At 51.3% G+C, this 25,831-nt stretch overlaps 1 protein-coding gene across 1 annotated transcript in view; it reads left to right on the forward strand.

The window, feature by feature from the left end:
* LOC308257819 (cadherin-23-like) overlaps positions 1–25,831 on the forward strand; it is a gene marked incomplete at its 3' end in the record, with an annotated part of 323,284 nt that overhangs the window by 142,707 nt on the left and 154,746 nt on the right. The window contains exon 7 of the mRNA XM_080687874.1: positions 21,982–22,176. Within this exon, the coding sequence (XP_080544000.1) occupies positions 21,982–22,176 (195 nt within the window). The remainder of the gene's footprint in view (positions 1–21,981; positions 22,177–25,831) is intronic.

Consider the following 25,831-nt stretch of genomic DNA (forward strand, 5'->3'; position numbering starts at 1 on the left):
GCCACCAACAAGTCCACAGGGGATCTGGTGTTTATTTTCGACAGTCCTTGCACTTTTAGCCTGCCTAGTAAGAGTTAGATGCCACAAATCATCTTCCTATTCGTTCATTCATTCATTCCAGAAATAGTTGTTGAGGTCCTACTGTGTGTCAGGTACTGTTCCCCGAGCTGGGGACTTGGCTGAACAAAACTGGCAAAGTCCATGCTGTTGGCAGCTTCCCTCTAGAGGGGAGGTGAGCGAACCAGCACACAAGTCTTTGTTGGTGATAATGGGTTGTGAAGAAAAAGAAAACAGGGAAGTGACAGAGCAGGATTTGTGGCCAGGGAAGGCCCCTGAGGATGTTTGAGCAAAGGCCACAAGGGAGTAAAACGCACAGTCTCTCAGGGATGGCAGCTCTCCAGACAGAGGCAAAGTGATTGTGGGGGCCACCCCACACTCCTGGAGCCAGAGCATCTGGGGAGGTGTACGTACCAGAGGGAAGCTCCAGAGCCAACAGGCAGAGGGATTTGGAGTCCTGAATGAGTGGGGAGTCCAAGCTGGCTGGTCTGAGGACTTCTGGTCCTGCAGCCTCATTTCCCCTCTGACGGCCATAGTGTTCTCAGACACAGGCAGCGAAATTCTGGTTTTCCAACTTATAGCCCCTCTCACAGCCTTATCTCAAAGTCACCTCCTCCTCCTCATTGTTGCCCCGGCCTCCGCACAGACGCCCCTTCTCATGTTTATTTCAGCCAATGGCACATTGCTCCAAAGTGCTTTGACACAAGTGGAAGAAACGGAGGGATTTGTTTGTGCAGAAAATAGATATCGAATGGCTATGTGGTCGGCAAACTCATTAGTCAACAGAGCCAAATATCAACAGTACAACGATTGAAATTAATTTTTTAAACTTAAACTTCTTCTAACGCCACTTCAAAATAGACTCGCCCAGGCCGTGGCATTTTGTGGAAGAGCCACACTCAAGGGGCCAAAGAGCTGCATGTGGCTCGCGAGCCGCAGTTTGCCGACCACTGTGTTAGGCCACAGTTGTGCTGAGGGTACTAGAGTGAGCAAGATAATCATGTGATTTGAATGCCCTGTAATAAAGGGAAGGGGCACTGACAGCCCATAGGGTGGGCACCCACCCAGGTTCAGGAATTAGGGAAGGCTTCCTGGAGGAGAAGATAACGAAGTTGAGATGGAATATGTGTGGGAATTTGCCAGTGTGACCCTTGCACCTAGAACACTGCTCACTAGTTATTTGTAGGATGAATGAGTGACTGAGAAACAATGATCAGGCAGGAGGACAGCGTGAGCAAAGATCAGCAGGGACAGATCCAGATGGCATAGAGCTGGGAGCCAGAACTCGGGTTCAGCATCTGCCACCTGTCACTGGTGCCCGCAGACTCCCCAGACGGCATGCCCCTGTCAGTGTGCCTGCACCACCTCGCAGAATCTAGAACGTAGAAGATGCTCAGTCCATGTTTGTTGACTGAACAAAAGGGAGAAACTCTGGAGCTGGCATTTCCCAACCATCTCACCAGATTGGAGAATGAGGAGAGCGTCAAGAGAGGGGTGCCCAGACTATCATTCATTCAGCAACTATTCAGTACCAGCCACATGTGGGGTCCTGGGGGGCACATGAGCAGAAACTGGCATGGCCCCTGCCCTAAAGGGCTTCCAGTCTAGTGGGGGGATAGATGGTTATCAAAAAGCCATATAATTACATAGTGAGATTGGAGCCCCCAGGAAAATCTCAGGGGACTCTGAGAAAATAGAGCCAAGGATGTGACCCAGAGTAGGGGTCAGAGAAAGTCCTGGAGGAAATGGGACTTGGTTGAGATGTGAATGCCAAGGGGGCATTAATTGGGGTGAAGATGAGAAAAGAATTCCGATGGATGGACAGCACGGCAAAGGCTCGGAGGTAGAGAGGCTCCTAATTCATTGAGGAAGTGAAAAAAGCCAACGTGGCCGAGGTGCCAACAGGAGGAGCTGGTAAAGGGGGCAGCTGGAGAGCTGGGCAGGCCCAGGCCACGCAGGGCCAGGAAGCGGTTTTCTGATATTACCTTGAGGTCAGCAGGCAGTTATTGGAGCACAGGGGACAGGCAAAGAGCTCATACCAGCTGTTGGGGGGTCCACATTGCAGGGGCCCAGTTAAGAGGCCCCTGCAGGGGGCCAGGTGAGAGCTGGTGGTGGCAGGGAGAGAGGGGAATCAAGTGTTCCAGAGAAGAAATGGCAAGGACTCTGGTTTCTGGCTTAGCAGCTGGATGCAGAGGGAACGTATTGCCATTCACAGAGCCAGGGATGCAGTTTCCAGGGGAGGTTTAGGGTTTGTTTTGGAGAGTTGAGTCTAAAGCATCTTGGCAACATTCATGTGGCTGTATCAAGTGGGCAGTTGCTTGTTCAGAAGCAGAGGGGCCTCCGTGGAGGTTGGAGGTCCCTCGGCTGCGGCAGCCAGGGTCAAGAAGGAGCTTACCTGTCTGACTCCTGCCGGTAAAAGGAGCCCGAAGAGAGGCCCAGGGGAGTGGGGTCGGACAGAGGCTGGCCGAGGTGCTGCAGCTGCTTGGAGCCTGTCAGCTGCATGGAGACGGAGTGCATTTCTTGGCACTGGAATAGATTTGGGCTCAGCAGTTGGCTCTAAGTGCTTTTTGCCCTGACATGGGGAAATGAGCACGGTGGGCAGCGGGAGGTCTGGGATGTGGAGGGAGCCTCGGGGACAGGAGCCACAGCCTGCTGGGGCCTGCTGCTTGCCTGAATAAATACATGTTTACCCCACAGCCACTCCCAGGCCTCTCATTACACGCTGTTACCCTGGTGGGGTGGGGTAGGGGACTGTTGCAGGACAGAGAGGGGACAGAGTGTGTGTGTTTTTGTGTGTGTGTGTGTGTGTGTGTGTGTGTGTGTGTGTGTGATGGCCTGTGGGTTTGTGCTCCAAAGCCCAGTGGCCTCAGAGGACAGGAATATTTGAAAGTCCACATGGGATGGACAGCCTGACAGCCTCTTCCACCTTCCTTGTCTTCCTTCATTTAGCAGGAGTTTGGGCAGAGGCACCAGGGCTCCTCCAGGTGGGGGTATGAGGAAACAGGGGAAGCAGAATCTGGGACAGGCATGGAGGTGGGCTGGGAAGAGGCCGTAGAGAGCCCCTGACTTGGGGAACGACAGGAAAACGTAGTCTAATGTGCACTTGCAGCCTCCTCATAGAACTCTGGGGGTGATGCCAGCCTGGCAAGGCAGACACTGTGCACAAGCTGAGAGACAAAGAAGGAAGTAGTATAGTGCCCAGAGAAGTACGTAGCGGTTGTCATTTGATCTTTAGGGGAAGAAGGGGACAACTTTTATATGATAAAGACTTCATTTAAGATCATTGTTGAGCTGCTCCTGATTAGATTGCAAAGCCTGTCCCCAGGAAGAGGTCGCTGCCTGTGCCACATCTGTTGGGTGTAGCCTAAGCTCAGGCGAGGCCCTCTGAGAGTTCTCCCTGGGAAACCGGCTCTGAGCCTGGCTAGGCCTCCTCCGTCTTGGCTCGGTAGCAGTGACAGCCTGCCTGCAATCACCATAATTGATAGCTTGTGAGGCAGAGACAGTAAATAATTGTTCCACAAGTTCAAGAGCGAGCATAATTAGTACAGTTAACAATCTTAGGTGATTAATTGGTTCATTCAGTACCAGTGTGAATGGAGGAGAACGTGAGCAGGAGAGGGGGCCGGAGCGCCCCCAGTAGTACGACACTGAGGGCTCGAGCCCACTGCTTGTCAGCCAGGGTCTGGCCTTGAAACAGCATCTGATAGAAGGAGACATTAATTTCTGCGAGCGAGGACTCCGGGGCAGGGAGGAGGGCAGGTCATAGGGCAGGGCCAACAGAGTGTGGCCACATTAGCCAAGTCTCAAGGGTGGAAATAGCTGGATTCGGCTTCCGTTTGTTTAACAAGGTAGCGAAGGTCAGAAAGCAGTTGTACATGGAGGTAAGACTGGCTGATTCAAGTAGGAGGGAGGAAGCAAATGATTCATGGAGTCCCGACTCCCCAGGTGGGAGGGACCCTGGGAGGTCATTTAACTAGTCTCTTGGCTCCTGAGCTGAACTGCTCTTGAGCATCCCCATCAGAGTAGACTGGATCCCATTTTAAAGTCCTCCAAGGATGATGCCCTAAAACAGGGATAGTAAAAAGCGTTCAAATCACGTGCCAACTTCAGTCCATTCATGGAAGCTACGTGGAGCACTGGGTTGGGAATCCTGGGCTGAGCCTGGGGAGGAGCCCTGGGATCGCTTAGCTCTGTCTGCCCTGCATGCAGAAGGGTGGAGAGGCAGCCTCACTCAAGGATCCGCAGATCTAAAACCTCGCCTGGGTCACCCAGGCCAGCCTGCTGCATCCCTCCAGTGGGTTTCCTAGGGCCTCCCTTATTGCCCTTTAGAAGCAAAAATGGTCTTGACCTCAACTTCCGGTAACAGAGAGGGTGTGAGAAACAACAACCAGGGTGATAGCTACAGACCCATCTGTTGGGAACCTTTCTTACCTTTGCGAGATTACGGCACGAAGCTCTGAGCTGGGGGGTGGAGATCCAGGCTAGATCTGTCTCCACCAGGATACTAACCCATCCTGGGCAGGTGGCACTTCTCCCTGAAAGACCTGGTGTACTTGGAGTTTGGCGCAGGGCAGAGCTGCATCCCACGTTTGGCCCCTCCTCGCACCAACTGTGGGTAAATCATTCTCTCTACACCCATTTCCTGCTTTTTACAATGAGACAAAGCCTCCGGGACCAAGGTGGAGAAAATGGAAAAAACTCCTCGCACAGTGCCGGTCACTGGACATCTGAATTTTGTCCCCAAGACCTTCTGAGGCTTGGGGTGACACCTGGAGACCAGTCCGATGTGGGAAACCTCCTAAGAACAGATGGTCAAGCTCTACCCTAGGGTCTCTATTCCTCTCATTCCTTCCCCCACCACACCATCCTCAGGGACAGACAGTCCACACTGGGATTGCTGGATTTGGGGGGCCAACCCCAATCACACTCCTGACATGGTGTCACGAAGCCACGGGGAGGGCTCTGGGGAGAGAAGGCATTCTCTGGGGGCTGAGGTGAGAGGAAGAAAGGGAGGAAATGCAGATGCAGAAAAGTCTAGAAGAGGGTTCTCCTTCTGCTACCACAGAGCCAGTCCCCACAGCTGCCTCCCCAGCCAAAAGGCAAAGACAGAAAACATACACACGTATTTGCAGCTACAGTACAAACGAGCGGCAAACCTAATGATTCGTGATTATTATTTGAAGGGTCCCACTGTTACAGATTTATTTGTCATTTCTTGTAATAACACCGACGGTAATGAATTCATTTGTATTAATGTGAGTGTCACGCGGACTTCCGTTGAAATTCTGCATTAATTAATGTACCATTAAAACAAAGTGTCGCCCAATTAATATCAAACAGAGGTAAGGCTGCCAGGGTTCTCTTCATCTGGGTTTCATTTGTAATTCATGGTATTAGCACCCTGCTTAATGAAAGTCATTTGCAATTTCTACCCATGGCCTCTCCTACTTCCTGGGGGAAGGCCAGTGTGCCCTAGGAGCTGCCAGCCCTTCACTGGGCACCGTGGCCTGGGAGGAGGAGGGGTGAGGGGGGCTCTGTTTCTTGGTAGAAATCGGTCTCCACATTCCAGGAGGGGCCTAAGGAGACCCTTGGAACTTTCTGACTGGGTTGGTCATCAACTCAAACCACCCAGGAGGCCCTTTCTCTGGGTTCTGTTAGGGAAGGGAGGCTGGTTTGTTTCTTGGACAAGTTTGGTCTTAACAGATGAGGCCGTGGTGCCCTAGGAGAGCCTTGGAGCAGGGTGAGTCTGGGGTTCTGGGTCTCTGTCTTTCTTTGGGGTCAGTCTGGTGTCTCCTCATGGTCTTTGTGTGCCAGGACTCCTGGCTGTCTCTATAGCCAGTGGGGGAGCCTGTGGGCCTTTATATACCAGGCACAGCAGACAAAAGAATTGGACCTCCTGCCCTATTCCCCCCAAACCCCCCTCAGTGGGTCCCCCTCCCCAGAGCCTTGGGAATAGATGCTGCATCAGGGTACAGTTCTCAAGGACAACATAGCAGGGCACCCTCCCTCCCCTGGAGTGTCCCTTGGGTGACTGGATCTCCTTGGGCCATCCCCACCCAAGCAGGAGAATGCCAGGCTGCCATTACCTGGTAGTGAGGTTTGTCACAATGCTGACAACTGCTGCCACCATTATTGTGGATCAGACACTAGGCTAGTATTTCATAATCATTACTTCACCTAGGACCGTGGTTGGCAAACTGTGGCTTGCGAGCCACATGCGGCTCTTTGGCCCCTTGAGTGTGGCTCTTCCACAAAATACCACAGCCTGGGCAAGTCTATTTTGAAGAAGTGGCGTTAGAAGAAGTTTAAGTTTAAAAAATTTGGCTCTCAAAAGAAATTTCAATCGTTGTACTGTTGATATTTGGCTCTGTTGACTAATGGCCGACCCCTGACCTAGGACCTACAAACACAGGAGGTTGGTGGTTTTCTCCCCATTTTACAGGTGAGGAAACTGAGGCTCAAAGAGCTTTTGTCTTTGTCCAAGGTCACACCCAAGTGGAAGAGGGGAGCAGGACATACATCTTGGATTGTTGCACGGATGTCCTTCTATCCTCTCAAGAGCATTTGAGAGCTAGTGAAACAGCCTCAGGGGCACAAGGCCTCCAGCTTCCTGGCTCAAGGTTCCCTTTGTTCTTCTCAGAGTGTTCTTCTATAGCTCATCACCCCACTGTGCTCCGCAGTACCAGTTCAGGGCAAGCACCTGTGGCCAGCAGTGCAGCACTTTAACCTGTGTCCTGTCCACACGAGAGTGTTATGTCTCTCAACAGAGAGCAAAGCATTCAAAAGGGAAAGAGGAATGCCTTTATCAGTATTTGTTTCGGAACATGCTGCCTCATGTTCTGAAGACAGGGCCAGGCAAAGGGGCTGGCTTTGTAGCAAGAGAGACTTGGAATAGATTTCAGGAAGGACTTACAGCCATACCCTTTTAGAGCAGGGAGGACTGTGGAGATAATGTCATTCGGCTCCTCATTTGACACATGAAGACCTGAAGGGGTGTATAACTTGTCCAGGATCACATGGAGATCACATTGATCCAGGTGCTGTCCTCGAGCCCTGTGCTCCTTGCCAACTCCCACCCACGATGCTGTTTGTTCAGGGAGTCACTTCCCATCCTTGTTAGGACAAAGGAGGGGGGAGGTCAGGGAGTGAGCAGGGAGGTGGGCATCTGCCACCACTGGCCATCTCTCCACTGCCTGGGTCTCGGCTTTCTCATCTATAGAATAGGGTGACTGGGGTGAGGAAGTGCTTCTGCCCCCTGGCTGTACGTGGGAATTCCTCTGGGAATTTCAGAAACATGTCGGCCCTGGCATTGGTATTGCTTAAAAGCTCCCCAGGTATTCTCTTGTGCAGCCAGGAAACCGAAACACTGGACTGGGTGATTTCTAAAGTCCTCTGTAGCCATGACAATTCCAGTCTCTGTACCTATTGATGCTAAAACCATTTCCCAAGGCCCCCTGGGCCCAGGAGTTCCTGCAGCTGTCCTCTCTCTGCCTGGGTCCTGGGCCCACCCAGCCCCCTCTCTCACCACTCACCAGCCCTCAGCTCCCCTGCAGCCAGGTGTGGAGCCTGTCAGTGCTTAAGCCTCCGGGGCTCCCAGTGACAGGTTCCACTTACCACATCACACCTCCTGAAGGGCCAGCAGCAGTAGCCATGGGGATCGGGCATCTGAAAGGAAAAACCCACACCAGGCCTAACCCACTACTCCTGCCTGCCTAGGCCTCTGCTGCCTCCTTCACCCACCCTCCAGAATGCACATCCTGGCTGGAGACAGAGGGGCGCACCGGTGGGGTGGATGGAGCCCAAGGGGCAGAGGAGGAGAGATGAGCAGAAGTTGCATCGCTTGAGCTGTCTTCTTATTCAGAATCCATTTATTAGTCTCAGTTCCCATAGATGTAAGGCCCGCCCTAAGGAGATTTGCATATTCATTTTGTTTAACATGATTCATCATCATGTGGGGGAATGAATTTGGGGGTTGGGAGGTGGAGCCCCATTTATGAGCCATGGAGCTGTGCACAGAGAGCTCAAGGCAGCTTTAGATGCTGTATACCCAGAGTGGGCTCCCATGGGACAGAGATGGGGTACACACCACAGGGAGGGCTCCCCTGCCCAACCCACCCTGGCCTTTTACCCGGCCTTTTATCTCTGCTGAGAGCAGAGCAAGGTCCTCAACCTTCTGAGGCATCCCTCCCCTCCACAACTCCCCACCAGAAGTGGCATTTGCAAAGTACTTTGCAGTTTATAGACGTTTACACCTGCTCCTGCTCCGGTCGGTGATACAGTATGACAGAACCTCAGATGTATTATGCCCTAAGCACTTGCATGTGTTATCTCCTATAAGCCTCACAGTAACCCCACGAGGCAGGTGTTCCTAGAATGCCCATCTCACTATAAGGAAACTGAGGCGGAGAGAGGCTGCCTAACTTGCCTAACTAAAGTCACATGGCAAATAGGGGTGGAGCTGAGGCTCAAACTGCAAATTCCCTCAGGCCTTTGCTCCCTCAAAGCCTCCTTTTACTGTATCTGTTTTTCTCCCCATAAATAACCACTTGTAATTGCTCATGACCATTTCTCTGTTGGGAAGATAAGGAGGGTGCATGTGGTCAGCAGTCTCATACCGTGTTGCTCCATGAACATGTTTGGGATGGATGGATGAAAGATACATACACTAAATGCTGGCTCCCCCCTCCCAGCACCTTCCTGGTGACAGCTGACACCTGTCATCTTCTGACCCTGGAACCTCTGGATGGCCTAAGTCAGTGGTCGGCAAACTCATTAGTCAACAGAGCCAAATATCAACAGTACAACGATTGAAATTTCTTTTGAGAGCCAAATTTTTTAAACTTAAACTTCTTCTAATGCTACTTCTTCAAAATAGACTCGCCCAGGCCATGGTATTTTGTGGGAGAGCCACACTCAAGGGGCCAAAGAGCAGCATGTGGCTCGCGAGCCGCAGTTTGCCGACCACGGGCCTAAGTCATTCTGTGGCAACCCCCTTACATGTCATTAGTAGGATCTGGCACTTAGCCAGAATGACAGGATCCTGATTTCTCAAGGTCATTTTGGCCATTCCCCTGCCTCCTGGACTGGTCCACTTTGCTCACTCATCACTGAGAACAGCATAACATGGTGGTTTAGAGCGTGGGCCTTGGAATCTGGAAAATGAGGAGAGGAAGGAATGGTGTCTGCTTCAGGCTGCCATGAGGATAGTACAAGATCTTGCATGGAAAGTGCTTAAAATGGGGCCTGACACATAGGCGGTCCTCAGTGCATGTAAGTTATTACCCCATATCCAGAAGCCCTTTCTTATTTGTACAAAATTCCAGGAGACCCAATGCATCTATTGGTTGCCACTTTCCAGAATCTATCAAGTCTCAAGACCACCCCATGTGTCAGTTGAACCCGGACTGGACTCAGGTTCTGGATTCAAGGGAAGCTTTTTACGAAGAACCCTTCTATAGGTCACACCATATCTTTTCCTAGTTTTTTCTTTTAGATTATTCTGCCCCTGCAGGAGGTGGCAATTTTTGTTTGGGTTTTTAAAGTGCTTTTCCACCATCAATGCATTTTATCTCCCCCACAGCTCTGGGTGGAAGGCAGTGCAGCAATTGCTATGCTTGTTTCCTGGCTGGGGAAACGGAAGCACCTGACATTTGCACTGATGCTTTGTAGCAACAGAGAAGGAAGCCACACAGATTGATATTGAAGAATCAGAATGTGGCCCAGCATTTCAGGACAGTTGTTTCTGAGTTTTTTCCATTTACTTAACAAGAAATACTAGTAGTGCCCCACCAGTGTTGCTCACTGGTTAAGGGTCAACCCATGAACCAGGAGGTCACAGTTGGATTCCTGGTCAGGGCACATGCCTGGGTTTGGGGCTCAATCCCTAGTAGGAGGTGTGCAGGAGGCAGCTGACCAATGGTTCTCTCTCATTGATGTTTCTATCTCTCTCTCCCTCTCCCCTCCTCTCTGTGAAATCAATCAAAACATATATTTTTTAAAAAAAGAAAAAACTTCAAAAAAAGAAATGCTAGGAGTTCTCTAGAAAGCCTATTTAATTTAAGCTGACAGGGGAATTCCTGATGTACAACAGTTTGTTCCCATTTCTTTAGTTAATATCACAGATGGGTACGGTAAACGTTCACATCTAAGTGAAAAATTGGAAATTATGTAAGAGAATAACCAAATAGCTTCCGATGGTCTTAGGCGACTCTGCTAGCAGTTCTCAACCTGTGGGTCGTGACCCACAGGTTGAGAACCGCTGCTGTAGAGCCTAAGACCATCGGAAAACACAGATATTTACATTACGATTCATTAACAGTAGCAAAATTACAGTTATGAAGTAGCAACGAAAATAATTTTATGGTTGGGGGTCACCGCAACATGAGGAACTGTATTAAAGGGCCGCGGCAATAGAAAGGTTGAGAACCACTGAAGTAAGGGAAGGGTGGGAGGATAAGGCTGAACAGCTGAGGTCTGGATTCAGGCCTTCATTCTGCTTACTCCTCCCACGAGGGTCCATACAGAGGGACGTGGAACCCAGCCCTGAGAGAGGGGTGGGACTGCCTGATGTGGAAAGCGTCATGTCATGGGGACCAGAGCCAGCATGGTCATCAGGGCTGCTCCTCCATCACTGCCCTTCCTGCCTCCTTCTCTCTGCCTGTGGCCTTCAGCCAGCTGCAGAGCTGGTCTGCCTGCTGTGCACTATCCAATGCTCTGTGCTGCCCATGCTCCCTCCCTCAGCTCCTGCAAGTGAGCGGGTGGAGAGGGTGCCTGGAGGAAGGCATGTGCTTGACAGCCCTGGAATGTGGGTGCTAATGGGAGGTGGCACTGAAGGGGCAACCTTGGAACCTATCTCTCATTCTGCAGGAAGGTCACTGGGCTGGGGTGGGGGTGCTGCAGTTGGGGGTGAGGAAAATTGCCTAGGATCTCCTTAATCCCCAAATAAGAAGGAGCTGGGCCATTTTATACTTGGGTATCACACTTGGCTTTGAAAATCAAGCTTCTGAGAAGGAGAGAGTCCCCAGAGGTAACTTCAGTGAGGCTCCTCCCAGCCCTGCATGCCTGTCTTATCTGAATAAAGACCAGAGCGGTGTGTGGGTCAGGAAGAGGGTGTCTCAACCCAAGCCTCGACATGTGTGTCTAGAAACCTGGGGGAGCCAACAGACTCTTCTGGGGAGGGAGGGATGCCAGTCCCTTATCCTGGCTAATGACACCTGCTCTCCAGGGGAAATAGGAGAGGAGATTCATTGGAGAAGACGGAAGCACCATGCGCAAAAGCCTAGAGGTGGGCCCACACTCTGGGGGCTGCAACACAGAACAGTCCAACAGAAGCAGAGGGTCTCGGTGGGGCAAAGAGGAAAGATGAGTTTGGAGAGGAAGGCTTTGATCAGACTGCACTGATGTTTAAGGTCCAGGAGACTTCCTTGGAGGTCAAAGAGGAGCCAGTGATAGTGTTTGAGGAGAAAAATAAGATGGGCGATCAGTGCTTTAGGGCAATGACTTTCCAGGATCAATTGTAGGGTCAAGGCTGAAAGAGGGAGGCCACTTCAGTTGTCCAGCTGTAGCGATACATTTTTTTTCAATTTTTATCAAAGTCATATATGCATGAGTTTAAAAGTAAAAAAGTAAAGCTAGGCTTATAATAAAAACAGCAGTGTCCTGCCTCATTCTTTCCCACTCCTGATTCCCACCCTGAGACGAACTTGTTCAATTTCTGATAGTTACCTTTTTATTTCCAAATTACACACTTATACATTTTTCATTGTTGGACATTATCTATTGACTTGCAGCTATGAAGAATGGGAATCACACTTTAACACCAACCTCTACCTCATCTTTGCTACACACACACACCATTCTTAGTGTGCTTCACCCATTCTCCCAACATAATTACATCCTTCCTTTTAGGTCAAACAGCATTTAGTGTATGTATCTTTATGATTATGTAAATATTCACAGCTGAGCCACATAGTGTACTGTAATTATATTTCCTTTTTTTGTTTGTTTGTTTTCTCTAGAATCAATAATTCTCTTGTGTTTGTTTGCTTAGTGTTCTATGAACCTACTATCACTTACTCATCCCCAAATATTCTCACGTAACTAAATACCTCCTCTCGGTATATTAAAAGTATATTGATTTTTAAATTCAGTTTGTATTTTTCTTGGCAACATTTGCTCTGGAGTATCCATCCTTCTGCTGCAATCCAAATGGGCTGTGCTCCGGCTTGCGTGCTGTTCTGGAGGCTGAATAGCTAAAGAAGCCTGATGTGGGTGATCATAGGGGAAAGGGGAAATCACTCTGACAGTTTCTTTGTCTCCTATATTAGATCCCCTGTTCATGGGCCCCACATTTTCCTCTTTCTTAGTTTACACCCTCACTTTGATGGAATACACCCTTCAGTAATTTCCTGAAAAATAATTAATGGAAACTTTTTTTTTTTTTACTTCGTTTTTAAAAATGTGTTTATTCTACACTGGTTTTTGGTGATAGTTTGGCTGGGTATAGAATTTTAAAATGAAAATAGTTTTCCTCATAATGTGAATTTCTCTATTGTTTGATAATCTATAATGTAACAGTTAAGAATTTTGTTGCCATTTTGATTTCTGATCCTTTGAACATAGTCTTTTGTTTTCTCTCTGAAAGTCTTTGAAATTTAAAAAAAAAGTACTTAGTGCTTTGAAACTTCATAGTTTTGCTCTGTGGGTCTCTCTTCTGAATAAAAAGTGGTCTTTTTTGACCTGGAAATGTCCTTCAGATCTGGGAGATTTTCTTACCTTACTTCTTGGCTAATTTCCTTCCCTTCATTTGCTCTGTTTCCTTTCTCTGGAATCTCTATTAGTTGGTCATTGGGTTTTTTGAACTGATTCTCTAATTTTCTTACTTTCCCCCCTCATTTTCCATCTCTTTGAGATTTGTTCTACTTTATGGAGAAATTTCTTTATCTTCCAGCTCTTCTGTTGAGTTTTTCATTTCTAATAGCTCTTTTTTTTTTCCTCTTGGAATGTTCTTATTTCAAAGATACTATGTCTTATCTCTCTAAGGATGTTATGGATACTTATTATTGTTATTCCTTTTTACTATCTCCCCACTACCAACACTGTCTTTCATATTAGAGGTTCTTCTCAAATGTTTTATGACCCTTAGTTGTCTGTTCATATTAAAAATGGGCCCACATTTGGCTGCCTGGAAGCTCGCTGTGTGTGTTAGAGCAGGGTAGGGTGGGAGGGTGCTTGTTAAACCAGTGGGCTTCATTGTGGGACGATTGGGTGAGGAATTGGCTGTTTCTTTGTGGGAGTTCCAGCATGCTAATATTTGTGTTCTCTTTTGGGCCAGTTTTCCTATCTCCTGTTTTCATGAGACTGTTTTAAAGAGGACTGATCATGGCTAGGAGGAAAAGGAAGATGTAGATTTTCACATAATCTCCTGTTTTCTGTGCCTTGTCCAGCTTCCAGTCTGAGTCCAGAGTCTGATTAACTCATCCCCTCCAAAAAGTAAACTTCCTGTCTTCTGTAAGAGTTGCGGAAGGCATCTGGGAATCTAACATTCTTAAAGATCTGCAGCCAGTCTTCATTTTCCAGTGTCGCCTGGTGTCTCCAGTTCCTGAGGTTTTCTGGGGTTTTGAGACTCCAGCCTGTTGGCTTTCCCCTCTCTCCTAAGAGTTTTCAGTTCCATCTGTTTCGTTGCCAGGATTTTGTTGACATTTCTCATCTGCTGTCATCTTTTCTCCTGTTCTTTTTGCCCTAGTGAATTTATGCGTTTTTAATTCTCATATTGTCATTTGGTGTCATTTGGTGAGGGGGACAAAAACAGAAGTAAATAAATGTGCTCAATCTGCCATGTTTAACAGGAAGTCCTGATTCTGGAGAAACATTCATTGAATGCCCTCTATGTGCAAGTGGCAGTGTTAGGACTATAGAGGTGGCCAAAGTAAATGAGAGAGAAAGGGAATGACTTGGGGAATGTTGAAGGAAAAATTGACAGGTCCCGTGATGGATGAAGAGTGGGAGGCAAGAGAGAGGGCAAGTCTGAGATCACTCCAGCAGGCGAGAGCACTAGCAGTCATCGGGAAGTGCTGGGGCATTAGGTAAGCACTTTGATGAATGTCTTCCTGGGGTTCACAGGGGCAGTACACAGCTGGAAGCTGAAGAGGAGGAGGGACTCAGATTGGGAGAGTGCTGAGCTGGCTCCAAGGAGATGTGGAACAGCTGGGGAGGTGCTCAGCCCCGTCAGGGTGTGTGGGCCCCAGGAGCTGGCACCTCCACCTGGCGACCTGCATGGCTCTCAGAGCAGACCCAGCACCACTTAGAGCCCAACACACATCAGCTGAGAGAGAGCAGACTCTGGTCGAAAGAAGGAATGTTGTGATATCTCTTCCTGGCTCCTCCACAGAGAGAGGTGCTGGAGCACGTGTGTATACATGAGGGTTTGTGCACACACGGCTGTGCCCTCTCCCCAGCAGAATGGGGCCACCTGAGACATCCATGGAGGTGCCAAGGGTACCTGCCTCTCCTGGTTCTCTTTTCCGCACTGTTTCTCTCTTTGGACCCTCTTCTCAGCTGGTGCCCACATACACCTTATCGCCTAGTTAAGAAAAAATACCGCCCACATCTTCGTGGACTCCATTTCTCCTCCTCTGTGAGCCAGAATGCTCCAGAACGTCTAAAACTTCCCGTGTAGGCATGACACCCTCCCCCGGCCCCCCAGGGGGCCCCACCTCCAGAGTCTGCAGTGAGGAGGTACCTGCTTCGGCACTCAGCGAAACCAAAGGTATCCCCCGTTTGCCCCAGGCTCCCCCTTGTCAGAAGGGCCTTTACCTCTGACTTTAATTCTTCTTGTCACAGTGGGAGTGGATTTCCTGATCCCCAGGGAAAATGCGCAAATTCTGAGCTACCTTCTTCCTTCTGAATTTTTTTGGGAGCCAAAGCTCCCCGTAATCCCTTTCTTCTCTAATCCAGGCAACCTGTAGCCCCCAGCCCTTCCACAGAGGGAAGTGAATGGATCAACCCCACTTGAACTGGGACCCTGAGCCCAAATTCCACCCTCATCTCCGGGGTCCCCAGAGGTGGGCTGAATTTGAATCCTGATTCCAGCACTAATAAGCTGTGTGACTTTGGACAAGTTGCTTCAACTGAAGTTGTTTCTCTGAGCTTCCATTTCCCCTAACTGGAAAAATGAGGTAATGAGATAAGATGTATAAAAATGCTGACCTTGGAGGGTTGATCCCCTCCTCTCCCCCACCTCAGAGTCCAGCAGCCCAGCCTCTGGGCAGCAAGCACGGGTTCCAGGAGGGTCTGTTCCTAGCTCGGGTCCGTGGAGGCACCCGCACCCTGTCAGAACTCTGTCAGGAATCTATTACGAATGCATTCTATAACAGGCTTTATAATAAGATATTAAAGACTGGCAGCATCTAGCAGCATTTCATAAATATTAATATTGCCTTTAGAGATGGCACCTACAGTGGAGATGGTGGGATTGTTGCTGAGGTTTGGTCAAAAGTACAGAATACATCTAGTGGGGGTGGGGGTATGAAGGGGGCGGTTATACTGAGAAGATGAGAGGGTATAGCTGCATTTTTCCCCTCTCTTCCTCTCTTTTTCTGCATCAGTTTTACACTTCTTTTCCTTTGTTCACAACTTTGCCTCTGTAATTTCCTTATTTCCCTTTAAGTTAGTCACTTTCTCCTCAACTTCCCTCCTTTCTCTTTTCTCCTACAAACTCTCTCCCCTTCATTCCCACTTCCCCTTTGGCCCCAGTTCTGCCCCTCTCACCCTGTTGCCATCCCTTCTTCCTCCCGTTCCTCTCCCCTTCCCCTTTCTACACTCTCTCCTTACACTCTCTCCATCTCTGTTTTCTCCACCCTCCCTCTTTGTCTCTCTCTCTGTTTGGCCCTCTCTCTCCCTCAGTGCACTTGCAGCCCCCCTCTCCACACACACACACACACACGTGTTCCAGTCAGCACCCAAGCCACTTCTGTAGAAGCCTGCATGTAATGTACCACACACTGCATGTGAGAAGTGAGCTATTTATCATTATTATTAACGAACAAGATCCCTTGCACGGCAGAACTTTCCCAGAGTCTATTCCCTTGTCACCCCAGGAGTAACAAAAAGATTTATTTGTCTGTGAATTACACGGGGTGGCCCATTTGCAGCAGGTCCATCAGAAGTGACATGGAGCTTAAATGGGACCTGGAAGAGGCAGGGGCCTGCCCTGTCTGCCTCCTGCCTGCAGCAGGCCCCTTGCTGAGGGGGACAGCTGGGCAGGTGCAAGGGTTTTGCAGGGGATCATGCCTAAACACACTCCCTGGCTCCCAGGAGGCATGAGCAGTGCATTTTGGGAGATTTCCACTGAAGTGGCCCAGAAGCCATGAGGGAGTGGGCGGGACTGGGCGGGGTGCCATGGGGAAGGAGCACAGGAAGCAGAGCTGGGACAGAGCAGTGGGCCGGGCCGAGAGGCCTGCCTCAGAAGCAGGAGTAATCACCCCCTATGGGGCCTTTTCTCCAAAGCCCAGCTGCTTTATTCCCACAAGAAGGTGGACCCAGCTGCAGTTTCCATAATGAATACACAGAGAGAAGTTGTCCTAGGATGGGGCAGCCCTACCTGCAGCTGAAATGTGCCTTTGGCCCCGCCTCCATGGCCCAGGCCCACCCTAGTGATGGTCCTGTAGACCCTGAACCTCAAACCCAGACACCATAGAAGCACTTTCTCCCTGGTCTCTGGTCTCCGGGTAGGCAGAGCTTGGCTCTCTGGGGCATCTCTCCTCTAGGCCTGTCAGCTGATTGTGCCAAGTCCATGATCAAGCTGTCTCCTGCCCACCCCTGCCATCCCACAGGCATGCTGGTCATTGCAGGGACCCGAGTGAATTTGCATGTTAAAAGAGACACTTAAAAGGAAGAAGGAGCCAGCATTCACTCATCCAGGCTGCTTTCTTCTTCCCCCATTATTACCTCCTATGCCCTCCACAGTCTAGGCTCTGTGGCCAGGAGCTTTGCTTTCTGTGGCCCAGCCTTGGGCATGAAAGGGAGGAAGTCCCAGCAGGTGAGGATAAGGGAGAGCCTGGGGCAGAGCTGCAGGAATGAGGATGCCTTGCCCGGGGCTAGATGCATTCTGGGGGCCTGGGGAGAGTAAGGGGCTGAGACCTATGGAAGTCAGTGTGGGCAAAGCGGGTACCCACATAGGAAGGACAGAATAGATCAGGTCTCAGCACCACAGCCAGGGCCTATGAAGACCAGGCAGGGGGCGCCCAGAGCCCCTCATCTCTGTCTTTCTCCCCCACTGTGCTCCATTCTTTCCAAGATGGGCTTCCTCTGCTTGCCCATGGCTTTCTGCCACCTGCAACCTGTGGCTTCTGCATGCCTTCAACCTGTCATGGTGCCCACACCAGCCCTAACCAGATAGCAAGAATCTTCTTTTCCAGGTCCCCACAGAAAGTTGATTTCATTTCCAACACCCCATCTGATTGGGCTGTTAGAGTCAGGTGGTCACCCCTGGACCAAGCAGATGTGGCCTGGGTCTGAAGTCACTTGGTATAAACATGGCTGCCTAGGTCCCTCCCCTCGAGCAGAGAGAGCTGTGGGTGTAGAGAGCATCTTTACGTGAAAGGAGGGTGAGTGGGGAGGCAGAGGTTGGCATCTCTGGGGGAGGTGACAAAAACACTATATATGAGTCAAAGCCCTGATTTCCAGGCACAGGTCTGCTGTTATCCACCTGTGAGACTCAGTGCAAGGCACATCCCCTCACTTTTCCCACCTGTAAAATGGGGAGGCTGGACTGGATAATCCCCAAGATTCCTTCCAGCTCTCACATTCAAGCCTTCCCTGAGAGGGGCTGATCAGGCCTGGCTTCTGTGTTCAGGAGCTTCCTTGGCCTCCAGGTGCCCCGCCCACCCCTGCATCAGATCCCACCCCTCCTCCCACAGGCTCTCCAAACCCACCCACATCGGAGGGTCTCCAGAAGATCTCGCACCCTGACCCTGTCTGCAGCAACCGTGAAGCAGTCAACAGAAATGTTCTCTTTCTGAATTTTAAAATACCCATTTGTCTAAGTTCATGATGAAGAGATTGACTGTTTACAGTTTCTAATACCCCCTTTAAATAGGGCTCATCGCAGGCTGCCTGTGATGGTATTTTATTACCATAATAATAATTACAACGACCATTTATGGAGTATTGCTCAATATTGTTGTGAACCTGGCTCAGCGAGCTTCCTCCCCCCCTTATCTCATGTAATCTTTCTCTCAAGCCTACAGTACAGTAGGTACTATTATCAGTTCCATTTTTACATGTTCCTTTACGTGAGGTACTGAGGCCAAATGAGTAACTTGAACAGCCTTTGTCTGAGGGCTCCGGCAACAAGTGGAAAGGCTGGGACTCAGACTTGGAGTCCACGCTCTGAGCCACCAAGTTTCACTGCCTGTGGTGTACTTGGAACCCCAGACGCACCTGGCGCCACCGAGGAAATGTGCTTGCGTGGGCCTGTGAGCACATCTGCACATGGCCATGGAACAGCAGCTGGGTGCTCGGAGGAGCCCGCGGCGCACCTGCTGATGGATGACTGTCCCCTCACACCTCATTTCCCTAACAGAGCATGGCGCCCAGGACCTGAAATGCAGGAAGTCAGCATTCTCTTCTCTCCAGTGGCTCGTCCCTTCTAAGAACACGAATGGCTCTTTGCCAGGCCTATTTAAAACCTTTTCTAAGTTATGCAGAAATTAAATGGGTTTCCACTGCAGGGCATGAGACATAAAAGCCAAGAAGGTCAGACACAGGACCATCCCTTCTTTTTCTCCTCTGTCTTCTTGGCTCCTGCTCTTAAATCTCCAGGTCAGATCCCAGAGACCCTTCTCAGAGACCACGCCAGATGGACGGGTGAAATGTCCTCTCCTCCCTGAGGCAGCAGGCTGGACAGCTGACTTTCTCTCTGGAGTGGGAGCCGTCCCTCTCCTCTGTGCGGTGGCTCTGTGTGGGGGGCATGTCAGAAGTGTCCCATCAGGGTCCCCCAGGGAACAGTTCATCCCAAATAGTTCCAACAAAGGCATTTCAGGGAAGAGACTGCAGCTGGGGGCTCAGGGGAAGAGCTGATGTGGCTAAGGGCCACCAAGAGATGCTAAGGTACCAGAGACTTAGCTGCAGAGGGAAGCTCTTACTAACCCTGGGGCTGAATGGGGGAGGGAGGGGCAGAGTGCTGCCAGGGGCCACCAACAGCTGGGGCCAGGAAGGAGGGGCTGTGGGGCTGGAGCTGGGGGGACTGGGGAAGTAACACCCCAAACTGTTTCTCTTCTTGGCACCTCCCCAAACTCTGAGCTCTTACCAGCACCCCGCATTGGCAGAAGCTAGCCGGCGAGGGAGACTGGGGATGCAGTGAGGTCACCCTGGCGTGGGCAAATGGAGGGGGAGGGGGAGGCAGAACAGGATACTCAGTGGGTCTGGGGGGTGCAGACAAGGAATGCTCAGCGCAGTATTATTAAAATTCATAGTGCTTGGCACCTCCCTGCCCTACCCTTGAAGGTGCTCTTGTCCGCAGTCCTCTAGACGGTGTTCAGGCAATAAGATCACAATTGCCATCTTCGAAGCGCTTATTAAATGCTGAGAAGTTTACACTTTTGACTTCCTATACTCTTCATACTAACCCTATGGGATATTATTAACTTCAGTGTACAGAGAGGGGATTGGGGGTCAGAGACATGAAGAAACTAGCCCAAAGACACTCGGCAAGGCCCGGATTCCATCCCAAGTCTGTCCATCCCTGAAATCCCAGCACTTGTCCGCTCTGCCTCCTTGCACACTCGATTCTGTTTTTGAGGGAAGGAGAGCTTCTGTTTTCCAAGCCACAGAGCTGGGTAGGGCAGACCTAGCAAAGAAAAAGCAGGTTCAGAAACCCAAATGTGCGAGGGAGCCTGCTGGGTTTGAGAAGTACAAACTCTACCTGCCAGGAACTATTAAACTGATAAGATGCTACACATGATCTTAGCGAAAAGGGCGAGAAGCCATACCTGCCAGGAAATAAACTGAAGGAGACAGGTCCAGACCGTGAGGGCCTGCATTCTACGCACAGGGCGCTGGGGAGTCCTGAGTGTTGTGAGGAGAGGGGCCTCCCTGTCTGCCTCTGTCCTCAGTGCTGGGGGGGAAGGACAGGTGCTAAGCCTGGCCGCTGAGCCTGACACTTGCCTGGTGATGCAAAGGATCGTCAGTTAGAAACAGTGGCAACGCCATGGCTTTCCCCCCGGGGGCCCTTTCCAGCCTGACTAGAGACCTTATGAAGGACACCCTGTCTCAAGCAGGTAGTCCTGGTAAGGGCTGTTCGCATGCCCAAGCCTGGTCCCCAAAGAAAGAAGCTGCTCACAGCAGTGATGCAAGGCCCAGGTCACGGCCAGCAGCACGGAGAGGGGCAGCGATGTGGATGCTCTTCTTGAAAAGAGCCTGCTGGTGTCTGAAGGGACCCAGTCGCTGTCCCAGTGTAAACAGAGCACAGAGGACCAGAAGTATGGTGTCCGCCCTCGGGGAGCTTACAGGCCAGTCCCGCCTTCCTGTCTGGGAGGTACCATCCGCGCTGGCAGTGACCTGGGCACCACACAGAAGCGTTAGGGAAGGAACTGCCATCAGTATTTTAGAGAAGTGTTTTGTATAGGGCTTGAGATCATGGGCGAGACCTGGACTCAAGGCCTCCCACTGCCTAGCTCTTATGCCCTGGACAAATTACCTAACCGCTCCAGACCTCAGCTTCTTTTCAAAAACAGGATAGTGGCTACCACCTCGAAAGCCACTTGTCCACAGAGCTGACAGGTGCAGTCCCCAGCACGGAACCTGGCCTATAGCAATCATTGAGCGGGAGCAGAGATTTTTACCTTTTTGTCTCTGTGAAGGGCCTCATTGGACTGCCTGTCCTCAGATGTGTCCAGAGCTCACTAAATTATGAGTAAATTAACTCACCCAATAGTTAGCAGGCACAGCGTACCAGCCACGCCTTGTGGCGGGCACTGCAGCGATGAAAGCTGACAGTTGGTGCAATCAGATACTCATAATATCATGTACTAAGTGCTCTCCTAGAGGCTCCTCCGCGTATTCTGAGGGATATTTACTGAACGTCTGACGCATGCCCGGCACTGCGCTAGGCAAGGCAATGCCCCATGGCTGTCATAGAGCACATGGGCTATGAGGGAAAACAGACACTCTCTGTGGAATGATAGAAGTGTGGGGGTGGAGAATCCCAGGGTGCTGTGGGACCCTGAATATAAACAGGGTGGGGCCGAGTGGGGCTGCCCTGCCTTAGGGGTCTGGAAAGTCTCCACGAGGAAGTTGCATTTAACCAGAGACCCCAAGTCAAAAAGGGCAGGGGTCTCTACACACTGAATGGCAGAGGGAATCACAGAAGGCTCCCAGGATGTGGGGGCTCCCGGGATGTGGTGACATTTGAGCAGGCCTTGTGGGCCCCTCTGATGGCAGGCTGCCACGGCCCAGGGGTGGCAGGTGTGTGCCCCACCCCAGGGCAAGCCGGGTAACCTCTGTGGTGCTAGGCAAAGCCCCCAGGGTCCCCGCCTCATTTCCGTAGCACACACCTCCCCACCCCCTGCCCTTGAAACCTCCCGGGCTCTGGACCTGAGGCCTGGGCGGCCGGGGTGCACTCAACAGAGGAAGCGAAACTGCCCAGAAGCAGGGGTTGGGGACCGCAAGGCTCTCATCCAGAACTCCAGGATGAGCAGATCATCTTTGGAACTGGCGCTGTTACAGCCACCAGGAGGCCATCAAGAAAAGGGGGAAAAGAGATACTGCATTTTAAATTCCTCTGAACTCTCCTAGAATAAAAACGACAAGGCGCGGGTCTGGTGCCTGGAGGGCCATGGCTAATGGGCTTTGGGGGAATAGTCTCCGATGGAGGCAGCTGCTCCGAGCTCCACTCACCCTTTTGTTTGCTTTGCTTCCCCCCAGGACACACCGGTGGGGACGCCCATCTTCATCGTGAACGCCACAGACCCCGACCTGGGTGCCGGCGGCAGCGTCCTCTACTCCTTCCAGCCCCCCTCCCTGTTCTTCGCCATCGACAGTGCCCGCGGCATCGTCACGGTGATCCAGGAGCTGGACTATGAGACCACGCAGGCCTACCAGCTCACTGTCAATGCCACGGTGAGTGGCCGTGCCGGGGCCCCACAACCAGACATGGCCTCTTCCCAGCTGTGAAGGGGGTGACAGAGCATCAACCTAGAGCCCTGCTACTCCAGGCTCTGGAATAGTGACGCCGGTGATAGTAATCATCATGGCAGCGCATGTTGCTGAGGGTCCGTGCTGTGTCCCTCGCACTGTGTCCCTTGTACTGTGCTGAGCACTCAATGGATTGTCTTCACTAAACCTCACAAGAGCCCTGTGTCGTAAGCATTATAAAGATACCCAGTTTACAGATGAGGAAACTGAGGTACAGGAGCCATTCAGTGACTTGTCCGCAGTCACCCGGCAGCTGGGCTCCAGCATCTGCACTGGTAACCCCTCAGGGCATTCATGGTGCAGGGTGACCTCTCACTCTGTGGGACACAGGACAGAGGTGTGACCCCAGCTGTGTCCTGACACCTGTGTCCCAACACCTGTGTCCCAACACACCGGAGACAGAGGGGTCCTGGCCACTTCTCTAGTGTGATGACACTCACACAGTAGGGAGCACCTATCTGTGCCAAGCACCATGCTGGGCCCTGGGAGTTCCAGGATGAGTTTGTCAGGAGAGGGGAGCGGGAGAGAAATAATTGTCCCATTTTATGGCTCACACTGTTGAGACTCACAGCCGAGGAGTAGTGGAGGAATGAGAACCCCAAACCAGGTTGTCTGACGCCCAGTCCAGTGCCCACAACCAAGAGTGTCTGAGTCTCCAGGACATCACAGTCATTTTCCTTTGTCGCCAGCTGTTTGCCAGGGCCTTGGGGACAGGCATGCTATCCCCTAAATAGTCCTACCCTCTACTCTCCTCTTTCCCGCCCCCAGCTACCGCCTCCAGGTACAGCTGGAGCCTTCAGCTGGTAGCAAGGAGAGCAGATTTTTTTACAAAGCTCAGGCCAAGAGTGAAACAAATTACTGGGGTCTCTCTTGACCCTCCAGGGCCCATTTGCCTGACACACAGCATCTAGCCCAGGGGTGGGCAAACTTTTTGACTCGAGGGCCACAATGGGTTCTTAAACTGGACCGGAGGGCCGGAACAAAAGCATGGATGGAGTGTTTGTGTGAACTAATATAAATTCAAAGTAAAGGAGCGGAGGGGAGAGCAAGAGAACCCTCTGCTCTTTCGGCTCCGCGGGCCGGATAGAACAGCCGAATGGGCCGGATCCGGCCCGTGGGCCGTAGTTTGCCCACGGCTGATCTAGCCCCTGGATCTATGTTGCTGCTCTGGGGGCTGTCAGTAGCACGGGGGGCTCCACTTGGCTGGTCACAGAGCCCAGATCTCTGGGAAAGACCCACTGGATGGATCGAGGGCCTGATTTTGAAAGATGAGGTTTCCCCGAGGCTTGGTCAGGATGCAACGGCCCCTGGAGAGGCCACTGCAGATAGCACCCTCGTCTTTTCCTTCTCCCCGGTTAAGTGTTAGCTGCCAGGGAGGAGGTGTGTGCCGATACTTGCAAAGCTCACTTACGGGGTTGGGGCACTAGCAAGGCCAAAAGCCGCTTTTTGCACCCACCTGTACCCTTCCGCACTCCCTTGCACCCACGCATGGGTGGTCCCCTCCTACCACTCCCCATTTGTCCACCCCTGGGCCCAGAAACACATAGATGCTTGCTCTCTTCTCACTATGAGCCTGTCCTTATACGATCATTTCCATCCACCGTATGAATGGCTTTGTGCAGGTCGGGGAGAGAATGGCGCTGGGCACAGGCGTGAGTCTGGGTGGCGGGGCCTCTCAAGCTGGGATGGTGAATACAGTTAAATTGCTGCTAATGTCCTAGCAATCAGGCCTTGACGTGGGAGAGCAGGAGGGGCACAGGACTCCCTTTGGTACTGATGGCTCCCTCCACCCCACACCCACGTGCCACCTCCCATTCACAGGTCCCTCTCAGGACTGGTGCTGTGCCCTTGGCTGCTGGGCATTTCCCCAGGAGATTCTTCTATGTGGCATTGCAGGGAGCAGTGTGGGTTCCAGTGACTGCGGACAAGTCCAGTACCAGGGTAGCCAAACGTGAGAGCTGAAGGCCCAGAGTGACAGCTGGAAGCCTGGGAAGGTGCCTGCCCAGCCAGATATGTCCGCTCCCTTTCTTCAGCCATGGAGTCCAGTGTGGGCTGGACATGGGCATCTGTGGCTGGAGCAGGACTGAAGCTATAGTGTGGGGTGGGGAGGGCAGGTGCCAGGATGGACAAAGCCAGCTGCCAACAAAAGCCTGGTAATGGCAGATCAGAATCACTGGCAGCCCCTGCCCAAGAGGTCAAGGGACCTCCTGCCAGACCTCGTCCTCTGGCCGTGTCTGCCTGGTGGCCATTCAGGCCCCTGGCTGAGAGCTCTCACCATGGGCAGTCCCCAAGCCTAGGCTGTGGACACTGTGGTCTTGGAGCCTGGGAAGCTGTCTACCCGTGGTCCCTCTGCCCACCTCTTCCTGCCTCCAGACTCTCCCCTCCATTTGCTACACCCACTCTTCATCCCCGAAGGCCCTCTACTCTCTCCTTGGCTGCCCCTAAGGAAGGACTCTTAAAACAACCAGCCCTTCCTTCTTAAAGGTCCCACAGCTCAATCAGTGGAGGGCGGGAGCAGGCACTAGGTTTGTAATGTGGGGAATGCCTTGGGTGTTCAGGTCACCCCAGACAAACCAAGGCAAGTCTAAGCCAAGGACAGTTGCTCCTCAATTCCCAGACCAGAGAATTTACAAGCCCAAGGGTCCATAGAGGCCATTTCATCTCACAGAAAAGGAAATTGAGACTCCAAGAGGGGAAAGAACTTACTCAAGGTGACCCAGCAAGTCAGGGACTGAGCGTATGGTACCAGGGTAGCCACCCAGTAGTCAGGGTGGCTACCCTGGTACCCACCAAGTGGTGGCTGGAACCCATCCCACCCTGTAGCTTCAGGGTCCCACATCAAGAGAGTTAAGGGCAGATTTTTATGTCAAAAGGACCTGAGTTTGAGTCCTGGGTACACACTTACTAGCTGTGTGACTCTGGACAAGTTACGTAACCTTTCTGAGTCTTTGTAAACTCATCTGACTAATACATGCATGATACCTACAAAAGCAAATGCGGTGTCCGCACAGCGCCTGGAACCAGGTATATAATCTGTATTCAGCATGCAGCTGCTATTCTTGTTACTATTGTTATTCAACAGTAGTGGGCTATTTAAGTGGGCTTGTATTTTAGGGTAATAAAACAGGGGTTTCAGGTTTTCTTTCTTGGTGAGCTTTCACAGGACTACATTTCCAGCTAACTAGGAGGGTATAAACATTGCCTGTCTCACCCTAACTGGTTTGGCTCAGTGGATAGAGCGTCGGCCTGGGGACTGAGTGGTCCCGGGTTTGATTCCGGTCAAGGGCATGTACCTTGGTGGCGGGCACATCCCCAGTGGGGGGTGTGCAGGAGGCAGCTGATCGATGTCTCTCTCTCATCGATGTTTCTAACTCTCTATCCCTCTCCCTTCCTCTCTGTGAAAAATCAATAAAATATATTTTAAAAAAAACACACACAAAAAAAAAACATTGCCTGTCTGGCTGCAGGGGGGTGGCCTGTGACCTCTCGGGATTCCTTCTTGGGAGTCCCCCAATGTCACAGGCCCTAGAGCTCCCCCTACTGGTTCTACTGGAAACATAACTTGATCAATAAACCAGAA

Source organism: Plecotus auritus (genome assembly GCF_963455305.1).
Source record: "Plecotus auritus genome assembly, chromosome: 9".
Lineage (NCBI taxonomy): Eukaryota > Metazoa > Chordata > Mammalia > Chiroptera > Vespertilionidae > Plecotus > Plecotus auritus.